The 23,430-nt window shown below is 40.3% G+C and overlaps 1 protein-coding gene across 1 annotated transcript; it reads left to right on the top strand.

Annotated features, from left to right (window-relative positions):
• Positions 1-1,139: 1,139 nt before the first annotated feature.
• ppp1r12c (protein phosphatase 1, regulatory subunit 12C) lies at positions 1,140-15,397 on the top strand. The gene is made up of 20 exons (XM_053330893.1): positions 1,140-1,455; positions 2,906-3,080; positions 3,177-3,307; positions 3,731-3,849; positions 4,120-4,279; positions 4,423-4,567; positions 4,675-4,749; positions 4,842-4,921; positions 5,474-5,586; positions 5,691-5,758; positions 6,634-6,764; positions 6,883-6,970; positions 7,487-7,604; positions 9,906-10,021; positions 11,065-11,117; positions 11,498-11,537; positions 11,809-11,913; positions 12,319-12,369; positions 13,048-13,098; positions 14,084-15,397. Exons 1-20 carry the CDS (start codon positions 1,250-1,252, stop codon positions 14,168-14,170), a joined length of 2,112 nt encoding a protein of 703 aa, XP_053186868.1. The 5' UTR covers positions 1,140-1,249; the 3' UTR covers positions 14,171-15,397.
• The last annotated feature ends 8,033 nt before the right edge of the window (positions 15,398-23,430 follow it).

Genomic DNA, 23,430 nt, shown 5'->3' with positions numbered 1-23,430 from the left:
CTCAAATAGACTCTTTCACCTCTGCTTTTTCCTGAAAAAGCAGACAACATCCAGGCCAAAACTATTAACATCTATTAACATGTACAACTGTAGACATTTTATTATAAAAAGCCTTTAGGTATGTTCCAACTAACCCCATACTCTGGATTAGTTGGAACCTACCTTGGGGGCGAGCTGTAACATGAAATAAGGATTATGACAAAAACATATGGTATTAAATACTTTTTAATCAACACTTAAATGACTTTTTAACATAACTGGGATGTGTCTGTCTGTGTGTGTTTCACTTTCATTTAACCGCAATAATGGAACAAAACAAACTAGGCACCAGTCACAACAAGTGTGTTTCCGTATGAGTGTGTTCATGTGTGCCAATTATGTTCAATATTTTCCCATTTGCTAACTTTCCACTAACTTACCCTTTACCAATTCTTATCTACTAACCACATGTGGACACAGTCTGTAATATGCATCAGCGGCCCTCATCAGATATTCTGTCAATTCCTTCTCTTGTTCATTAGTGAAGAACTTGTTTCCATTATGGTAGCCTACACATGGAGGTTTCTTTGAGTCCTTCTCTTCTAACGTCTGCCTCTCAAAAGCCTACAGAATCTGTATTTTGACAGCGATCTGATCTGACTTTCCCTGCTCTTTTATATCATTTGATGCTCTCTTCAAAATGTCAAGAGGCACCCTGTCAATCAATCTTTCTCTTACAAGACCTAGACATACTGAAATACTGAATACTAAAATAATTGCTTGCTTATTTACAAAGCAGGCAGTGCCCTCACAAAAATAGCCTACATGAACACATGAATGTCTGCCACCATATAACACAAGGACTAAATAGTGCATGTGCAGAGTGAATCAGGTGATTTGTACTTTTTTCCTACATCCTGATTGAAGAAATTGAAAGTGTCACAACTATCCCATGTTACAACCATCCCCACTCTCCCCTATTTGCCTCTATCGTGGATATTCCTTAACATGACGTCTATCACAGTCTCAGTAACAATAACAGGAACGTCCAGGCTTGGAGCTATTTCAGCATTTCCCCTCCAGGGCCTACTGAGTAGCGGTGCTGACGTCAGACCTGCGCGCTCCCGATGCCCGCGAACACGAGCTGAGGCTTCCTCCTCCACATCCAGAGCAAGAACCAGGAAGTGAAAGTATACACATGGAGGGTGTGTCGTTCCCTGCCAGTGTATGTTTTTATTTTTAAAAACACAGTCCTCCTCGGATAGAATAAATGGGGGACTCGGCGAGGACCAAGCGGCGGGAGCAGCTGAAGCGCTGGGCCGGCTCCGGCACCGACAAAGCGTCGGCCGTACCTCGGCGGAGGTGGCGGGGCGACGCCGAGAACGGAGCAAGGGAGACAGAGGCCGAGCTCTGCGACCCGCCGAGGGAACATCAAGTGTCGGGCAGAGATGGAACCAGCCCCTTACTGAAGAGACGGTGAGGAAAAACCTCCTCTGCCACACTGTTAAAGCAGAAACGAGCAGCCTGCCGCCAAATAGCTTAGCCGAAGCGTCTAAAGATATGCTAATGTAGCAATGTAACGTCAGTGCGTTGACTGGCATGGGAGGGAGGAGGAGGGGGGGCACAATAACAGAAGCACCATACAACAGCACTCTAATAGTTTAATAACGTTACCCGTATAATGATGCTCATAATGTGCTCCGTGTCGAGGTGTTTGGTCGTTTCTGAGGCCGCAGTTCGGTGTGTTAGCTCCCTGTTAGCTTGCTAACGTAGTTAACTGTCTTTTACAGGCAGTCTTGGTGAGAGTTTGCCCGTGACCACTGCCTTCCTCTTTGGGCATATATATCATTATCCTCACTGAGACTGCCACATCATTTTGCTGTCTTTGTTTTCAACCAGTCAGTCAAATTCAGGCGTCTACCATCTCTTTTAAAACCTTACACGTTAGCCTAATGCTAACTGATGAATTAAAGCAGACAGGCTTGGATTATAGTTGTATGTTTAGCTGCTGCCTCAGTTGCAAGTCCCTCCAGAAAGTCATGCTGTGAAATTATAAAATACCGAAGATGTGATAAGGAATGATGTGATTATAAGCAACTACATTAGCACAGAGAAGTCACAAGTAGACCCTCACTGAAAGACACTTAAAGTGCTATTTGTTTAGTTCAAACTCAAAGGCCTCAAAATGACCAAATTAAAACATGGTCACACTCAACAATTGTCAACAAATCATATGATAAGAATAATAATCTATATGTATCCAAAACCTGGTACAGCTTCTGTGCCTCTTGTTGTCCAAAATGTGAGGTTATTAAAACATCATCAGTAAGCCACACTGTTGCACTGGGTGACATGTTCCTTCATTACCATGGACAAAGGCGCTATAGTCAATCCCACAAACACTGTCCTGCAGCTGGAAATACTCCCTGGCACAACAAATTTGTGGCTGAAAATAGTCACCAAAACAAACATGATATTGTTCCTGTTTGAGTAAGGTATGCAAAAAACACTACAGTGTCCAGCTCTTCCAGGAAATTACAAAAAAAATGAAGGTGTATATACAGTATTTGTGACCTGATGTGAAGATTTACATATTCAGTAGGAACTAATGGACTTTGGGTGAGAGCCACAGACAGGATAGGGAAGTGCTGAGTGGCACTTTCACATTGATGGCATTTGTTGACATTTAAACTAACTATAGGTTATCATCAGTATTTCCTTTAACTCAAACCCTCTTACAAATTCATCAACTTTTGTGTGTGTGTGTGTGTGTGTGTGTGTGTCCACAGTGTTATTCTACTGTCTTGTAACTTGTTTTTCTTCCCACTGTATGAACATAGTGGTGCTACAAGGCATGTTTGTCATCTGAAATTGATAAACCAGCTACAACAGCTAATCAGGAACAACATCTTATATGTTTTTTTAGCAAAAGCGTGAGGTTTGACAGGGCTGCAGAGTTCCTGGCAGCCTGTGCCAGCGGGGACACAGAGGAGGCCGAGATAATGCTGATGGAGGCCAAAGAGACCAAAAAGAACAACGAGGAAGACGCGCTTGAAATTATCAACTGTTCCAACGCTGATGGCATCACTGCTCTCCACCAGGTGAGACAGCCTGTCTTCTTGAGGTTTAATTGGAATTACTGACTGATTGATCAGAAATGTATTTACGGTTGCGTTACGGTTCTCCTCTCTTCAAAGGCCTGCATAGATGGCAGCATGGAGATGGTGTCCTTCCTTTTGGAGCATGGTGCCAGCGTGAACCAGGTGGACAGTGAGGGATGGACACCGCTGCACGTCGCTGCCTCCTGCGGCTACCCTGACATCGTAGAGTATGTGGCATATGTCTCTACAGTTAGCAGGGCACAGCAGCGTAACAGCTGTGTAATACGGCACTGTTTGTCACTGTGGGGACTTCAGAATGCGGCGTGGGTGCCAGACTATTTCTGCTTTCAACAATACTAACATTGTTGTAGCGATTGGCAGGACAACAAGCCAGCTAAAGCACGAGTGGGCTGGACTGGCACACAAATGCATGCAACTCAAAAAGATTTAAGAATTGATGCACCTTTCTTCTTGTTTTTCTTGTTGTTCCTTCTTTGTGAATACTGTATTTTGGGCTTCCTTTGAAGGCACTGCAAACACAGATAATGTGATGGGATTTGGTGTTCTCTATTTAGAGTCAGGTGTCTTTGTGTAGACTTTGTTTCTGTTGTTAAGTGGATTTTCACTCTGTTTGTCTTTGTTTTTGTCAGTTTCCTTTTGCGGGATGGAGCATCTCTCTCTGCTGTGAACTGTGATGGTGACGTTCCTCTGGACATCGCTCTGGATGAGGCCACAGAGTCTCTTATTCAGGGCTACACTCTGAGACAGGGTGAGCACTGTTCTTTGACCACCACAGGATGCGTCATCATATGTGCTTAATCATGGCCAAATTTTTATCACATTTCCATGTTTCTTTGTGGTTGACTATTGTGTGTAGAGTCATTCCTAGCTGTGTACATTTCTTTTTATGTCTATACTGGAAAACATCTTAGTAATTAGTTAGTTGCTCTGCCTTTTTTTGATTATGTTACTTTTGCTACTTTTCTGCTTCTTTTTTTTTTTTTTTTAAACTTTCCATTAATTCTCTGTTTGTGTCCAGGTGTGGATTTGGAGGCAGCTAAGCGGCTGGAGGAGGAACACATCATGACAGACGCCCGGACCTGGCTGGCTGAGGGCCTACCTGCCGATGTACGACACCCCAGGACTGGAGCCACCCCACTGCATGTGGCTGCAGCCAAAGGCTATGTGGAGGCTCTAAAGTAATCATTTCTTGATATTTTTCAGAATTGATATATGATGTACTTGAATCTTCTTCATTTTCTTCTTCAGAGTGTCTCCACCTCATTATTTTGCCCTTCACTGTCTCACACACTCCTCTCGCTCTGCTCTCTCACCTGTCCAGGATATTGTGTCAGTGCGGGCTGGATGTCTCGGCTACAGACTTTGATGGCTGGACGCCTCTTCATGCAGCAGCACACTGGGGTCAGGGAGAGGCCTGTCACATTCTGGCTGAAAAGCTGTGCAATATGGAGGCCCGCAGCAACGCGGTAAGGTCCACAAAATCATGATAAGTCTTCTCATTACAGCCTCACATTCAGACAGGATGTTACATTTCCTTTTTGGTCGTGTTATTTTTAAAACATGAACTCTGCAGGGTCAGACTCCGTTTGATGTCGCTGATGAAAGCGTGGAGGAGCTCCTGGAGGATTTATCACAGAAACAAGCCAATGTGAGAAAGTGTTTATCTTTACTCAGTGACTTTAAGAGATTTTAGCTTAGATCTGGTGTGTTGATCACTTACAGCTGTATCTGTCTCTGCAGTGGCGTAATGAACAGTCTATACTGGAAAGGCAAAACCAACAGGGCCCCAATGCTGCAAACGCACAAAACAAACGGCGGAGGTGAGTGTCCATCTATGATCTGTGCTGTATAAGCACTTTAAAAAATAAAATAAAAGTCCTTCCTGTGAACACCAAGGGCCAATTTATCCTCTGGAACATGCCAGTATTACTATTACTATTACTATTCCCACTACTACCACTACCTCCCCTATTACCACTGTTACCACTACCTCCCCTATTACCACTGTTACCACTACCTCCCCTATTACCACTGTTACCACTACCTCCACTATTACCTCTACCACCACTATTACCACTACCACCACTACCTCCACTATTACCACTACTACTACTACCACCACTATTTATTTGTATAGTACGTTTCAACAAGGCAATTAAAAGCGCTTTACACAAAATATAAAAGGCATCAAGACTAAATGTAAAAGCATAATAAAAAAGTATGATACAATTAAATAAATAGTTGTATGTATAATATAATGCATATAATAGAAAATAAAAAAAAAGGTAAATAGAATAGGTTTGTTAAAACAGGAGAATAAAAGTTACAGTGATGTGTAAGACAATTCGCCTGTCCTGTTTACCATCTCCCAGGAGCTCCGTGTGCAGGATGAGCAGTAAAGACAAGATGAACGTGCAGGACCAGTCTAAAGAGAGGGGTATATCAGGAGGATTGGAGCTCAATGAGGAGAAAGAGAGCAGCCCAGGTAAACCAGCTGCTGCGTGTGATAAGTTGACCTTGAGCAGTGCATTGTCTGTAAATACGTGTGATTGTGCTCATTCCTGAATCCACTGATTCTCTCTTCCCCAGAAAGCTCCACCATGTCCAGTCCAGACACTGAGAGTGTGACCACATCCACCGTCAGCCCTGCTGACAAGGTAAGAATCACAAAGCACTAATGTTTCACACAGCAGCTTCTTGTTGCTCCAGTCCTGTTGGTGACATTACAACTTGTGAAAAAATGTGAGATGGGATTTTGTCTGAGTTTTCCACTGTGTATTTGATAAAGACAGAACTAAAGAAAATACAAAGAGATCATTTGTGGATATGAAGGGAACATATTCTCATTTTCATGCATATTGTACACATTTACAGAAATATGTGATTGAAAACAATATAAACATGAGCAAATCTTTTTTTTTTTTAAAAGTCAGCATGTACTTATTTAACATATGTACAAATTCAGAAACAGCAACACTAAGAAATATACATAATAAGGGAGTACACAGATGTAGGTGGGAAGACTTTTAAAAAACAAAGTTGACACATAAAAACAAACAGTAACCACAACAGTGAGTCAGTGAGAGAGAGAAAATACCAAATATAGGGATAGGGAGGGGGTACAGAGTATAACAACAGAGATCATACACAATCTGTTTAAGCTTTTTCAAGACAGGATCTAATACAGTTCCAGAGACTATCAGATACATCACGAATAACATCATCAACATCTCAGCACCTTGTTGGGAACACTTTTCAAATCAGTTCTTTTAATCCAAGAGTATCAACTCACATGACCTCAACACACCCAGCATTTCACCAGAGGTTTAAAACACACCTCTGATGTGTCGAAACTTCACACGTGTAGGCTTTTAGGATTAAAGCCTGTCAACCAAAAAAAAAAAAGTCTTAATTTCAACAGTGTGCTAGTCATGCTTTTCCACTGGGATGACAAATCCTAATTTAATTGGTCACAGTTGATTACAGTTGGGCTTTTTTTCTCCCCCCACCCCCCGTCTCACACGTGGTTCAGACACCAGAGGAGAAAGATGAAGAGGAGAAGGAGCAGGACAAGGCCAACCGCACTGCCAGAGTCCAGCCCACTCCTCAGACGAGGGACGCCAACGCCGAGAGTCCCAACACCCCCAGCACTGACCGCCGCAAGTAAGGGACACAAACACAAAATATATAAATAAATAGTTTTGCCCTGTGTCTGTGTGGCTCAGGACAAAAATCAGTTCTAATGTCCGGTGTCCGTTTGGTGGACGATTTGTCTCTTCAGGTTTCAGGCTCCAGTCAGAGACGAGGAGTCGGAGTCTCAGAGGAAAGCTCGTTCTCGACTGCTGCGTCAGTCTCGCCGCTCCACGCAGGTGCGAGTCACAGAGGACGCATCTTTTAAAGTTCTCATTTGTTTTCAGTTTTTTCTATTCATTATCAGACATGTGGTGTCATTAACTGTAAATCCCTTTTCAGTGTCTGACTACATCTTCAAATGTTTCACTTTGCCTCACACTTATTCTTTTGGTATCAGAAGCTGTATTGACTCAGACTTATTCTCTCACACATCGTTGCAAAATCACACCCGCTCTCTTATCTGCTGAGATGCTCACTCAGCTGTCATAACGATCTCACTAATGCGTATAAACCATAACAAATATTCTGTGAATGATTAAACAGTTTGGGCGCCGACCTGCCTGAACACAGCAGCGGAATAAAGTGAATCATGTGCCGGTTTAAATGTGATTAAGCTGATTATGGCAGGACCGAATTGACTTTAACACACGTACTGCATCAGCACCTTTACTTAATCTTTTCATTCAATGATAGAAACCAAGAAGCAGCTGTCAACGCCTCTGAGTGTTTGTGTTTTTGCTTTCTTTCGTCAGGGCGTGACTCTGACAGACCTGAAGGAAGCGGAGAAGACCGTGCCCAAAGCTGCTGATCCTCCAGCTCGTAACATCCAGCCCGTCAGCCCCATCATCACCCTGACGCCCGCCGAGAGAGGTGAGTGAGGGTCGTGCTTACAGTCAAAAATTCACTCTCCACCTGTGTTATTTTACCAGTTAGATTTTTGGCATAAGGTGTATCAGAATTGGCCGATAAGTATCAAAAAAGTGAAATAGAGAAATGCCAAAAATGTATATAAGGTAACTGTGTCGACATTATCCTCCAGAGATTTCTAACAAAATGCATTTTCCAACCATGAAATGTGTCGCTCGGTTCATATCCCTAACTCTTTAATAACTGTGTGTAAGGGGAAAAAACAACAGAACTATTAGCTGATATGTTATTCGACTCTCAAATATTGATTTTGATGTCATCTGTCAGGCTTTGTTTACCGGCTACACACACTGCGGTTAGAGCCTCACTTCTGTTTACTGTAAGACGAGACCTCTTTTTAAAAACATGATGTACAGGGTGGAGTCCTCTGCGCAGCTCTGAAAGGAAATGAGAGTTTCTCACATTGAGGAGCCATCGGAAGATGTTGGGCGCATCCATCCTCTGACCTCTTTATCGTGGTCGTGGTTGAAGTGTCACCCCCCACCCCCCCCACCCTCCCACCACACACACACACACACACACACACACACACACACACACAGACTCCACCCTTGTTTGCTGAAAGGGAACTAAAGCATTTCTCGTTGTAAGGATGCTTTCAGAAATAAGCTCATGAATAGTTTTTATTCATAAGTTCAGTAAACAGAAAAATAAATGAAATTAATTTTCAGTGTGAGCAGCTTTTTTTCTTTTCTTTTTTTTTTAACCTTTATTTTTCCAACATTTTGTACAGACAGAATATAGGAAGCATTAATGCAATGGATAAGCACGTCAATAGAAGTTACACTGGTTGCATACAGTGAGTCAAAATAAATAAAATGCAGGCAATTTAGCGTCTGTGTTATAAAGAAGAAACATGGTGTGCGTGAGACACCGGACTTGTTTTTCTTAACATATATTTGATATATCAAAATACAAGACAAGTTATCACCTTTTTGTGCTAGGTATGTGCCCCATTTTTCCCAGAGAGCATCACCTTTGTCCTTTTGCAGTCTTAGACTTGGGGCCCCATCTTGCGGTCGGTGCACAGCGGATGGCGGGCATGGCGCATGTGTCTTTGTTAGTTTCCCCTGGCGTAGTTGTCATTTTCTGTCGCTGCGCTCACGTTGTCTAAATAACAAATGCACTTGCACCAGTTTGTGCACCTATGGGCATGTTGGTCTCAAAATGAGGTGTGGTCAGGCACATTGGTGGCGCTTTGCTATTTTATACAGAGGAAAGCGATAAATCACTAATAAAAGAACCACAATGTGAATTCCTATTATGATGTACGTCGACATATTAAAAAAAGTCACAATGACATGCCATTAAAATAGCAAAAGTGGATTTGGATACGCCCAAAAGGCACTTGCGCCACACACTTCACGCCATGCGCTATAGATCGTTAAAATGGGGCTCTGAAAGTAATTTGTTCCATACATTGAATGTTTTAAGTTATAACTTCCCATTGGTTGATAGTGGGGTAGTGGGTAAATAACTCTGTGCCATAATATTGTTTATCGTGATTATTTCTGAGACAATATATCGTCCAACAAAAGTAGTTATTGTGACAGACCTAATCATCATGCTGCAGAATACATTTCTGACCAATCAGACAACTCCCTCATGGTGTAGCATTATCAAATCAAACTTGATTTATATACTGTAGCAGCTTTGATACAAGTTAATGTAGTTCAAAGTACTTCACAGTTGATTGACAAGCTGATAATAAAAGACTGTAGACAGAGGACGACAAAGAAAACAAACAAAAACACTGTACTAAAAATCTAACAAAATAAAATTATAAGAACAAGTTAGATTAAAAACTACGTAAAAATAGATAAAAAAAAAAAAAACACATTTTGGATAAGTATGGAAACTGCCTAAAACCACAGGACTGTCTGATCAACGGCATGTTGAGATCAATGAGTGATAACTCAACTCAGTGATTTGTCTTCCTCCAAACACAGCTGCTTCTCGATATGTGAGCCAGCAGCAGTTTTCTTTTCAGAGTCAAAAAACAGTAGCTCGTTCAGGTTAACTGAACTCACTGATCAAGTCTCAGCTTGCAGTCATCTGCAGCACAGACTGAGACTAAAAGATAAGATGTTTTCCTTTATCACACACTGTTACATTTGGATGATTGTTTCTCAGCTACAGCCTCACTGAAGCTTGTTTGTTATATGTTCTCCATATGAGCAGCACGAGCCTCTGCACGCCCAGACCTCAGCAGCGTTTTCTTTTCTTCTTCTTCTTGTGTGTCAGATACAGACACGGTGAAGCAGGTGGAGCAGGAGGGAGAGAAGCGTCTGGGAGTGAAGGACAAGAGGAGAGCGAGGAGGGAGAGACGCTCCACTGGCATCGTCCAGATCGGCGGAGAGGTGAGAAAGCCTCCACCTCACATCACCATCATCACAGTGCCAGTCAGAGAAGGGGATTTTTAGTCAGAAGACATTACATTCACTTTTTAATTTTAACAGCGTCATGTAAGCAAAGGATGGAGAAACCAGTACTTCTTTGTCATGATGTAACAGATAATCTGACTGATCTGACTGATAATGAGTGAACTTTGACAGCAGGGGAAGATGACTATGATGACTGGTGCTTTTAGTGAAGTGTTTGCAAGAGTGAAATGTATTCAATTTAATCCTCAGTAAGTTTCTCACTGCAGTCTGTAGGTTATAGCTGGCACAGTTTACATTAGAGATGATACTTTTTTAAAAAGGTAATTGGGTCAATGAGGTTTTTTTGTATGTGTGTTTAAAGGTATGAATAACTTACACACATTCTTTTTTTGTGTACCCAGCATAACATTTCTGTTTTTAATCCATTTTGAGAGAATATATTAGAGGATTATGGCAAAAATGTCTAAGTGGTGTAACCATAAAAACTTAGTACCAAATAATTAAACTAATCACTATCACTAAAACACCATATCAACTAGTTTGGCATGATCTTACATTATAACTTTTATATTAAATAAAGGTAATGGAATACAATTATTAAATATAATTATTGAATATTACATTTAATCTGGGGAATCATGTCAATCAGGAACCATTTACATTTTTAAAAGAAGGATGTAATTGTATGTACAGTATAAGTGCACTTATATACACTGTAGGTGGAAACAGTATTTAATATTTATCATTCTTTTGTGGTTACACCATTTGACATTTTCAGGAGCATTCAGTCTTACTTTTTGTTTAAAAAAATGGTGCAAATGACATAAAACCAACAAAAACACAAAATGTACATTTTAACAAACCGGATGCTGCTTTTAAATTTTTTTGAATTACTCATTTTGCCAATCCTTATTTGTCACTGAGCCAATTAGACATAACGGCATTTCAGAGAAACTTGACTTGTAAAGTAAGTGTGGTGCTGCTGTGTAGCTGAATATGAACCTTTTTTTGAATTTCAGAATGAAGATGAGGATGCTCAATCAGACGATACAAACAGTAACAGCATTTCCAAGTGAGTGTTGCTTTTTGTGAATTCATTTTTCCTCTCTGACATTTAATCATTTTCAACACTTAATGCACATAGAAGCTGGTCGAAAGTTAGAAAATGAGCAAAGCTTTCCATTAAATCTTGATGTGTAATTAGTCAAGTTTGATGTTTGGACTTTTTAAAATGTGTTGTAGTTTCTTACTGGAGAAAAACTGCTAGATTTAGGGGATCGGATGATGCCATGCGTCATGTTTCAAAGTTTTTGTGTGCAGACTGGAGTGGAAAACAGATAAAAAATGTCTGGCTTTTTTTACTTGAGAAGAAAATGTTCTGCCACCAATAACAACAAAACAAAAAAAGGTAGTTTGATTTCCAGGACTGAAGTCTTTTGTGTGTCTCTGCAGTGAGAGTCAACTGGAAGTCTCGTCAGCTGACTACAGAACGGTACGTGTCCGACCCCTCCTCACACACATTCCTGAAAAACACACCTGCGGGCTGGAAAGTGAATTATAGCTGAGATCTAGACAGACCAGGACAGGAATGATACCCAACAGGCTTTAAAGGGATGCGAACAGAACACCACCACCTCCTCAGCAGGCTATAACATCATACTTCAAACCTGCACACATGAAGCTTCTCTCTCCAGTAGACTCTCGTCACTGACTGAATGTCTCTCTCTCTCTCTCTCTCTCTCTCTCTCTCTCTGTGTCTGTAGCTGTACTTAAAGGTAGTGCAGGATAACTTGGCTCTGAAGGAGAAGCTGCAGGAGATGGAGCTGCTGCTCAGCCAGAACAAAGTGGAGCTGGAAAGACTCAGACAGGTTGGGCAGGTTTGCTGATGTGTCTGACCTTTGAGAGAGTGCGTGTGTGTGTACGTGTGTACGTGTGTATGTGTGTACGTGTCATTATGCACAGGGGGATGCTATGTGGGCGAGTCAGCCATAAGAAATAGAGCATGTCAACATAAACAACAGCAAAAATCATCCATTAACAGTTGTTTATGTTTAATTTTATGGAAGTTTTGATTCATTTGTTTGGAATTGTCTGTCAGAAACTTAATTTATACATCAAATTTAAGGATTTAGATAGATTTTTATTTTTTTTACTAACGGTTGAGAATGGCTGTAATGTTTTGAGAGTGGTGGATGTCTTATTTTAAAATGTACTCTTTCCTTCAGTGTCTGTTGCAGTTGTCACATGTGTAATTCTGCTTCTCCTCGTCACAGAGTCAAGAGAGCAGCTCTGACAGACCGGCCCTGCTGGAGCTGGAGAGATTTGTAAGTCTGCTTTGTGATAATATCAGGAACACACATCTCAGTTCACAAGCAACAACACGTAAAAGTCTTTTTTTGTTTGTTTGTTGTTGTTGGGGTTTTTTAACACCTCTGCGCCCCCAAACGGCTGTGGACGGAGGAGGTGTTGTTTTTGTTTTGTCCGTCCGTCCTGTTCTCATGAACACGATATCTCAGGAATGCATTGAGGGAATTTTTTCAAATTTGGCTCAAACGTCCACTTGGGTGGTCACAGGTCACAAAACACATTTTTGGCTGCAAATAAGGATTCTTACATGAATTATGACAAATGTCTAATAGGATCAAATGGCAACATTTTATATCCAATCAGTCTCTAAGTGAAGACAGCATGTTTGTCATCATTGGGATCATACAGGTCAGCCAGAAGATTTCACTTAATAACTTTTATTCAATTCCTCCAAAGGGAGTCTGGACAGATATGATGTAAACTGCAACTTGACTTGATAGGTGGAGGCGTACAACCACACAGTGTTATTTATAGTTTGAATCAAACAGTGCTTTTATTTCCTGTTGTGCAAAGCTAATAAAATGTAAGACCAGAAATCTCTGGTCTGAAACATTAGAAGTTTTATTAATGATATCAGATTAAATGTTTGCTCTTCAGAACTTCAGTTTGTGATGTTTACACTTTTTTTCCCACAGGAGAAGTTGGCCCTCCAGAGGAAAGCAGTGGAACTGGAGGATGAGCTGAAGGTACGCATGTTCACTTCAACAATGATGACCACTGTACTGAGTATACAAATAATGTGATGCTCCAATCCCATAAGATTTACATCAAGTTCAGCTTTTGCATAAATATTGCTGCTGTCAGATGTGAACGTCGAGAGTGAAACATTTTACTATAGATTGTTGAGCAGGTGTTCCTCCTCAGATCCACATATAAACAAATCAGACATCAGTTTATAACTATTTAGAAACAATCACATAAATATGAACTACAGTTTTTAAGTTTCCTATGGCAACCCAAATCACTTCATCCAACTCCCCATCCCACCTGTGTAAATCACCCAATGCTACTAGAGATCACTGTATCTGATGTTTAACCTAAAGCTACATCAGTGTTTTAAAGTCATATTTTATTAATTCATAGAAAATGAATATCTTTCACCATGATAAATATAACACTGTCACATGTTTAAACTAAAGTCATATAGTTTAATTACATTTAAAAGGTGTCACACTAGCCTCCCTCATTTTTGATAATAAGTGTGTCCCCTGAACTACTCACCTGAGGCCACAAGTCCCAGGATAAAAAGACAAATTAATAATCAAAGTTGCAACTAATTATAGAAGATCTGAATTTGCATTTACTAGTTCAGATATCAGTAATAACCAAACACACACAGGCGCCTCACATCAGCCGTTCAATAAGATAACCCCCCATCTCCAGTTGTAACTCTCACACCACAAACTCTGTAGTTATATAACCATGTCGACAGGAACTTACTAATCTATCATACATCTCATTTGACGTGACCATAGCATTAGCACCTCAACTTCCTGTTTCACTGAAATCTAAACAGATGAGCTGGTGAGATGCTACATGACACAGCAGAAACACATATCCGGTTTAAAAATGACTTCAACATGACCAAAGCTGAACACACATGAGCACTACAGAGAAAGCATCATTACTGTTATTTTTTGACCTGTGTTTTGTTTTTGTTTTTCTCTGAAGGTTCTGGGAGACCTGAAAGCAGACAACCAGAGGCTCAAAGACGAGAACGCTGCCCTCATCCGAGTAATCAGCAAACTGTCAAGATGAACGTTAAAAAAACAAAAAACAACAAAAAATATCTTGGTGGATAAAAAAAAAAGTATTACAGGATTCTTCTTTAGTCCAACTCAGAAGACACAAACCAGGAACAGAGACAATGACACAAACAGCACATTCAAACAGTTAACTGGAAACAATGTATAGATTTCAGGGTTATTATCAGCCTGTGTTTGGGCCTTTATGTTTTGGCAGATCTACTGTATAACAAGCTGAACTGCACCTCCTTGTGGACTGACGGGGGACGTTCCTGTTCACGTCCACTTTTTTTTATTCAGTTTTTATCGTCGTATTTTTTTAAAACTGGAATATTTTAATGTGCTTTGCTCCTGCGATACTTTGTATAAAATCTGTACTGAGAGATTTAAAGCCATGCACAGCGGGAGCTCACAGGAATGTTTTAGAAATGCTTTCGTTGGTTACTAGAAAAAAAAAGACAAAAAACAAACAAACAAACAAACACAAAACCCTACTTTAATGTGCCAAAAAACCAGCCCCAGTTTTGCATGTGGTCTGGGGAGGGAGGGGGGAGGGGGGGGGTACTCTAAGTGGTCAGTGTTGTTTCTCAGGATGAGTCTGGGCCGATGCTTTTTTTTTTTTCTATTTTAGCTGACTGCTGTAAAAGGTGGACCAAAATTTTGCATGCCCATCTCTCTCCCACTCCTCTGAATCTCTGAATGTGTATTTAATATTCTGTATATATTTATGTACGGGGGGCCTTCTGTCCTGACACAGCCATGTGAAGGTGTAGTCGCGGGGGGGAGGGAGGATCTGTGTTGCAGCAAAGGACGCAGAGTTAAAGGGTGCTACTCGTGGATGTCAGGTGGGACTGCTACAGAAAATACTTGTTACAGCTCTTTGAAGAGTGGGGGTGGGGTGGGATGTGTGGAGAAAAAATAGCGCACGCTCTATGCTTTAGTACTGTAAGTGAGTAGTCATTTCACTTAAGTCTTTTGTGTTTTTTGACTGGACGCTTCTGATGAAAGCAACGACTCCCAAGCTAAGTATTCACCCTGTGACGGATGGCTGTTAGTGTTCAACAGACAGGCCAGAGGGGTCAACTTCTGAATGTTTACTCCAGTTTAAAGTAAAAAAAAAACATTGTGCATGTCAAATAGTATTTTTATGCTGTGCCTTTCCATATACATTTGTAAGTAATATTTCTATTTTGCTTTGGCGAACGTACACTGTTGAGTATAAAACAGTATGGGCATAAATCATTCAAGTGTTTCTCTTTCTTTTTACCACATGTACAAATTATTTGAATATGTAGATGAAAAATATAGAAGGATCCAACTGATATCAACATATTGTGTGTGTATATATATATATATACCATATATATATATGGTGTTGTTGAATACACATACCAGCACATAATGAGAATTAGCATAATAGCCCAAAACACTTTTTGTCACTATTACAACCACAGCTGTAATAGTGACCAAGCTGTAAAACATCCCACATACTACATGTCCTGGTCACAACTCTTTAAAAACTCACTTGAAGTACATCCACTTTATAGGTAGTTTGATTTTTGTATTTTTTAACTCTCCAATATCAATTTGACTCAAGTCAACATTCAACAAATGTGTAATTATGGCCTCCACTGGTGCATTCATATTGAAAAAAGAAGCCAGAACCTGCAGTTATCATATGAGACTGCTGGTGGGCTGATCTTAATGTCATCAGTCATGATGGTGTAAGAAGATACACAGCACAGTGATTAAGGGCCCCATCTTGCTTTACTGCGTCTTATGCCCAAAACACACCTATGATTAATGAGGGGACTTAAGTCCGACCCTTTTAGACCATGCACCTGGTGCAGTGAGCATTTTTCCGCCATTAAAATAGCAAAAGTGGATTTGGATACGCCCAAAAGGCACTTGCGCCACGTGCTTCTAAAGCAGGATCTTACTTAGTAAACTGGCCTCAATCATGGAAACTCAGAGATGGAGCCAGGGGGTGGCCACCATAAATTAGTCTTTACAGGAAATTTGTACATGGCAATCACTGCCTGTGAGCCTGAGAGCCCCCGCCAGCGGGGGCAACAGACCCTATAAATTCAAAACGTCTCAGGGCAGTTAAACAGCTCAACAAAACACAAGTCAAACACCGTACAACTGATTGCGCCAGTAGCAAAAACGCTCCTCCTTCTAAGCACTGCGCATCCCGCAGTCACCGTGGTCCTCCCATATTTAATTTCACGATATCCACACACCTAATAAAAGCTGAGATTTCACTGGTTCCAGCAGTGTAACTCCCATTACTGTCCTATCAAAACTTGCAGAATAAACCGTAAAAGAAAAATCCAAACAAACTTCCCATTGTAAATTAATATTTTTTTTTTACCTTCGCTGTTTTTATGGTTAAAAGTTGTGTCTGGTCACATAATAATATTCCTAGTAACAGCTACTCCAATGTCTCTGGATCATTTTGAGTCGATTCAAGCCAGTTTCCATTTATTTACATGGCATGGGGGATGAATTGCAGATAGCCTGACTCGTAGTCCTCAATGTGAATGTAACCAATAAACAGAATGCAGTCAGAGTCCTGACAGCAGTTTACTATCGGTCCACATTTATTCACAATTTGCTGGACTGAAATGCACCTCACCTCATCCTTCACATAACACTGGAATTCATAATCATAAAAAACTACACTTCCATTTAGCAATACACAGTAGCAAATTCCCTGTGTTTAACCTTTGGGCTTTAAATGTAACACACAATCACATGAAATATATTCTCTTTTGACAAGGACCTTATTGTTCTGCTTAAGTGCACTTATGAATTGTACCTGACAAGTTATTACTTGCCCCTTTTAATTAGTGCTTTCTCAGTCCATGAAATGAAAATAAAACCCGAAACGGTCTTCAATTCCAAAAAAAATCACAACTGTGTCCTTTAATTGTCCTTAGCAAAAAGAAAACTGCTGGCCAGCAAAGAAAGTTACATTTTTATAGAGCTCTATTTGTATATATATGTATAGTATGTGAAGGGTTGTGTATGTGTGAGTGTTTGCCTGCGATGAGCAAACAGGGGTCGCAGAGATGGCAGCCGGTAACTATCCTTCTTTATAGCCAGGGGGAATCAGCAGCAGTCTCTCACAGTCACAGCTAACTAGCAGGGAGACATGACATTACCAGATGAGATGAGCAGACAGGCGACACACACACGTTGCAGCTTCAACCATCTGAGCCCGCGATGCTAGGGGCACTATGTTAAATCTCATGACTAATTTACACAGTACAGTACACTATTTAACATAATACATGGCATCAGAAAACAATAAAAGATATTATTCAATAAAATGATAATTAAACTACATCATGCAGGATAACAATGCTATGAGGTGACTGGATTCATAATATCACATCTTAAGCACAGCTAAGTACAATTAAAAAACTCTGCTTAGCAGGATGGCTAGTTAGCAATTAGCGTCATTAGCTGTTTGCATATTAATAAAACTAACTTGGTCATTAAAACTTAACCGTAATGCATAGGCTACAATAATTCTTAAAATGCTGACGACATGGCACATTTAACAATAATGCTCACCTAGCAGGGAAACATGACATTACCAGATGAAAAGAGCAGACAGGCGACACACACATGTTGCAGCTTCAACCATCTGAGCAGTGAGCCCGCGATGCGAGGGTCACTATCTTAAATTTCATGACTGTCGTAAAACTGTCATAATGGGATGTCGTCTTAACCCTTAAAGGCATTTTACTCAAATCATACAAACACAAATAATACTAATACAATAACATAAATATGAAATTACAGTAGAGTTACACGAACACACGGTCTTTGTCTCCATCTAGTGGTTGAACTGTGCTATTGTGACAGATTTAGCCAACTGCACTACTTTCTAGAGGGCGTGCTAACTTTCATTAGGGGTGTCAATCTTTCAAATTGACCAAGGGGTTCCTGAGATATTGATGCTCTTCATGAAAATATTGCTTGGATTAGCTGATATCAATACGCAACGCATGCGCAGAGGTGCACAGTGCTGAGTTAAGCGCCTAAACATATCTAATCTAATCTAATTTTGCAGTGCTTTACTTTATTAGTATGACACTTGGCACAGACAGTGTTCAGATGTTGTGCTACAGTTTCAAGAGGTTTTTTGGCTACAGCAGCATAATTCAGAAGGTGTTATTCACTCTAAAAATAAAAGTTTTGTCAGGCGAAAATGAAATATTTCATTTATGCTGTGTTCAATCTTCATTTAGTCCGACCCCGTAACATATGTGCTGATGCTTTCACCTCTACATGTATCTCACAAGTCTTACCTTTATTATGATACTAACATTATTCATATAGACCTTGTAGTTACAGACAGAGGTGGAAAGAGTACTGAAATATTTGACTCAAGTAAAAGTACCACTACTTTGAAGAAATTTTACTTGAGTACAAGTAAAAGTACTGGTCTAAAAATATACTCAAGTAAAAGTAAAAAGTAGCTTGTTAAAAAAATACTTTGAGTAAAAGTTACTTAGTTACTTTTATAACGGGGGTGGGTGGGTGGGGGGGCGGCTGTAGGACAAAGTGATGGCTCATAAATCTCTAACTAGTTGTTTTAATTAAAGATAAAGGTATACATTTACAAATTCAGCTTCAATGACAAAATATGTCGACACACAACATTTAAAACATTTATGGAGATATGTGTCATTTTAGTGAAGACCATCCCATAAAACATTTTCAAATAACACAACCATTAAATTGAAGGTGGCATAATTGTGGATTCTGTAAACTCGGAGCGATTTTAGACTTTTTTTTTTTTTTTTTTTCTAACACCCCTAAATTTGATCTTAGCACCCCTAAAAATAAATGATAAACCCTCCATAGTCTCTAAATATTGTGTGGGAAACAATGAATGATTATTGGGGGTTTTAAAACACTTGCAGGGCATTGAATGTCAAATTCTCATTAGGAGCTGAGCCCCTCTAAAGCTCTGATCCTAGTCCTACAATCACCCTGTTGTAAACCAACAGTCATACTACATATCTATGAATCACTACGGGTCAAAGTCACAAGAGCAATAACTTTTCTTTAAATGACCCAAAGAAGACCAAACTTTTAAGCACCCATGTTTAAAAGGCTGTGCCCCTGTGCAGCTTTCGCTAAATTCTCTCATTTCCGACGCTGTCCTTTACATGTGAACGCATCATGCTCAATGCCTCGTCCTACACGAAGAGTGAGACAGATGACAGCACAACGTCTAACGGACATTTCTTTTAGAGTTTGTTGTGTTGTGTTAGAGTTTATATGTCGCTATGAGAGCTAGCTGCCAGGTGTAACAGGCTGCATGAATGTTAAGTCATTGTATTATGCTGGTTAATGATTCTGTACGATACTCTTTGCTTTAAAAACATTGCCAACATTTTTTACTCAGTAACGGATGTGATTTAAAATGTAGCGAAGTACAATACTTCACACAAAACATACTTAAGTAAAAGTAAAAGTACATATTTTTAAAACTACTTTAAAAAGTACAAATACACAAAAAAGCTACTCAATTACAGTAACGTGAGTAAATGTAATTCGTTACTTTCCACCTCTGGTTACAGAGATATACTATATTCATGTTGGGTATGTCATTTTCAAGCAGGACCCTGAGCCAGAGGCCTAGGAAGGAGTAAATGAGTGAGTGACTGAGAAACACTACTAGATCCACAGTGACTTGCCACATAGGGGGAAAAAAAGATATCATTTTCTGTGCTACCCCTGTGTGAGCTATGGTCTCAGTCTGGCCACCCCTATGAACATTGTCTGACTCCGCCACTGGCTTACTAGCAAACATATTCCTCTCATAAAAGCATTGAGAAGGTATTAAAAAAATGTATGCAATTTATTAACACCTTTATTTAAACATTTGTGGCTACAATTATTAGGCTATTGGTTAATTTATGGATCAAATATACAAAAAAAAAAAAAAAGTTTCAGAGCCTTAAATATCTTCTTCAAATGTGATTTTTTGTCTAACAGTAAAACATAAAGGACCCCATTTTAATGATATCTACACGCTGTCACCTTGGCGGATTGTAAATTTGATGGAGGATTTACCAGGATTGGTCACATGACTACATTGACAGTTTCATTGATCATTACTGCCATTGACTGATTCTGATACATAGTGGCACGTGATTGTGACTTTTTTTAACATGTTGATGTATGTATGTATTTTTATTAGTGATGATGAGAGTAGCAGCTAATTTATTTCCCCAGCTCTGCTAAATAAACCATAGACACATATACGCGCCATACGGTTCATGGAAATAAACTGGACTGTTTTACCAACTTTATCACCCCCACGTCACTTCCGGTATTTGGTACATTCAGTTTCTGTGAAGATTGTGTCATTTGTAAATGTGTTAGGGCACTGGTAAAAGTTTTCTAAAATGTGTTAAAAAAAAAATAAAATGTATTTTTAATGTAATTGTTTTATATCATTTTTTTCCAAAATGTAAATTAGTTTCATGTTGTTTCAAGTGTTTTACACATTGTATTGTTGTTTTGCACTCCCCGTTCACCAGTATATGGAGAGCCAGAATTCACTTGTTACGTCCACCCAGTCAGCAGACAATAACGACAACCATAAAATCAAGTAAGCCTTTGTGGAAGTGAACAATTTGGTTTATTGAAACAAAAAGACACACTAAAGTGGGGGAGGATGGGATACAGTGATTGTGCCAAAATGAATAAAATAAATATAACAAAAGGAGGCCTACCTAAACTACCTCTAAAGAAAAAATAAAGTGCAAACAAAATGCCTAACTGGCTTATCTAACAAAAGAACGCTTCAAAATATTACAAGAGTGGCACAACCAATAAACCTAGTGAGATAACAAATTTTCACCTACGTGTGTGTAATGTAAAGGGTACCCCAAAATTACCTATCCCCAAAACCTCCCACCACATACAGTCAAAATCCAACTCCGAAAAAACCACTATGCCAAACAAAGGTAGCAACAAACAAAAGCCGAGAGAGAGGAAGAAGGTCTGGGATTTCCTCCTTTTTAAAAGGCCTCTCCTCTGTTACCATAGGCCAGGTGGGAAGGTTGAGAGCCAATGAGCAGCCGAGCCTGCCTGCACAGGTGAGCAGAGTTTCTGTTCAAGCACCTGAAAGAAACACAAAGGGGAGGAGACACACACACACACACACACACACACACACACACACACACACACACACACACACACACATCTGCCTGGCATGTAACATCACTTTTATATTCATCTGCTGAAGAAGTGTGTTCACCTTAAAGTTTAGGCTTTAAACTTTAAAGCATCTATGAGTCTGACGTATGACATCACTAGTTTTGAGCCAATCACAATCCAGTATGCAAGTTGAGTGTACAAATATTGAGTAGGAGACATCATGTGTCCAACAGTTGAACTTCTTATATTATACTTGATTGATTTTTCATTGAGAGACATTACAAATTATTCAAAGCAGAGCATTATTAACATGTAGGGAGGGCATCTTTAATTATCAGTGATAAATCCCCCCCACTCCCCTCCCCCCACCCAGTGTGTTCAGGTCAAACCAGCACACATGTTAGAGGCCAAGTTGAGCAAAATCTTTATTGACCGAGAAGAGCAATCACAAATGATGATAGAATATACAACCCCACCAGCATGCCAGCGTTTTCATAGAAACTGTACAATGTGAAGGAATGTATGGAGCAGGAATACATACTTTTCAACATCAGAAGAAGAAGAAGAAAAAAAACAAACAGTTTTACATCCATATGTTCTTTTACAGTACGAGTCGATTTCAATTTAGTGTTAACTGGTCAGTTTAAAAAACCCTCCTCTCTCATTACATACTAGAGCGTGTGTTTCTCTGGTCAGACATTTCTCTGACCGTTTATGTTGCTTTTGTGTGCGTCTGAGAGGGTCACTGGGTAAAAAAATTAAAACAAAAAAACAAAAAAAAAAGGCTGAACGGTCTGTCAGTTTTCTCTTCGCTACCAGCTTTGGAAGTCCTAACGGCTGAGCTCAGACACCGCCGAGGTCTCCGTTGGCGGCAGCAGCAGACGGTGCCTGGCTCAGCCTCCTCCTGTGCTTTCTCTGGTGCTACTTCTCCTCTCCTACACACCCCCGCATCTCCTGACTGCAGCCTACGAGTGTGAAGCAATCTGAACAAGCGAGAGAAGGGTGGGAGGTGAGGGGGTGGGTGGAAAGAATGATGTACATTAAGGCAAAAAGGGGAACAACACAACACAACGAAAAAAAAAACAAACAACAAAAAAAAAAGGCAATTTGAAACATTTGTTGCTGTTTTTTCCTCTACATGATCATAGTTGGTGATAAGGCCTCATGGCTGAAAGGAACAAGTGCCAAGTTTCATCAATACTGATTCTTTTTTTTTCTAAAACAGGGTTTGGTAACTTTTTTTTCTCCCTCTCCTATTCTTAACATTCAGTCCCCTGCAACTACAAGACGTGTTTGTTTATTTTTTGGGGTGGGGGGGGGGGTAGGGGGTGGTGGTGGGGCAGTGAGCGTGTGCACAGCTGTATCTGAGTAACCTGTATAAACAGTCTCCACTACAACAGGGCTACAGATGGTTACTAGTTGATAGCGAGAGTGAGCCCTTTCATATACAGACTACCTGACAGCCAATGACACACAAGGCATGCTAAAATTTCTGCAGAGCTCCTGTCCTGTCCTCCTCCGCGGTTTGGGGGGGGGGGGGGGCAGGACAGACATTATGAAGTTAAGTTGATACGTAAGGCAGCTTTTTTTTTCCTTTTTTTTTTTTACCCTTATACTATTGTTACTCCCTTGTTCACTTTGGCCTCCAGCCCCCGTTTGAAAGGGGGAGTGGGTGAATACATTTAGGGAAAGGGAGGGAGGCGCTGTAGAGCAGCTCTGAATGAATTCTTTTTTTTTTTTTTAATACAAGGCAGGTATTGGTAATTATATCAAAAGACAGCAAGCAAGTAGGCAAGCAAAGGAATGCTGGAAGTGAGCGAGGGAGGGAAGGAGGGGAGAGGGTGGAGGAGAGGGGAGGAGCAGGTGGATGTGGTGGGGCCTGCTATGAACACAACAGCTGATTAACAGTGATGTGAATACAGTCACGATACACAACCATTGATACAATTATATAAAAAAAGGCAAACAAAAGTTGATTGTACAGTTGCTTTTTTTCCCACATGTACTTCATACTGAGAGAGGAAGACACCATTCTGGAGAGGTGGAAGGCGAGCGGGCTGCAGGGGGGGAGGGTTAATC

The sequence above is a fragment of the Scomber japonicus genome, chromosome 2, assembly GCF_027409825.1.
Source record: "Scomber japonicus isolate fScoJap1 chromosome 2, fScoJap1.pri, whole genome shotgun sequence".
Classification (NCBI taxonomy): Eukaryota; Metazoa; Chordata; class Actinopteri; order Scombriformes; family Scombridae; genus Scomber; species Scomber japonicus.
Note: the sequence above shows the minus strand (reverse complement) of the source record. Positions and strands in the feature narration are given on the sequence as shown.

Excerpts from the sequence above, each read along its gene's own strand:
- ppp1r12c (XM_053330893.1), top strand. The coding sequence starts at position 1,250 with ATGGGGGACTCGGCGAGGACCAAGCGGCGGGAGCAGCTGAAGCGCTGG. Across the intron at positions 4,280-4,422 it reads GGCTATGTGGAGGCTCTAAA|GATATTGTGTCAGTGCGGGC; the intron begins GTAATCATTTCT and ends TCACCTGTCCAG. Across the intron at positions 12,370-13,047 it reads TGCTGGAGCTGGAGAGATTT|GAGAAGTTGGCCCTCCAGAG; the intron begins GTAAGTCTGCTT and ends TTTTTCCCACAG.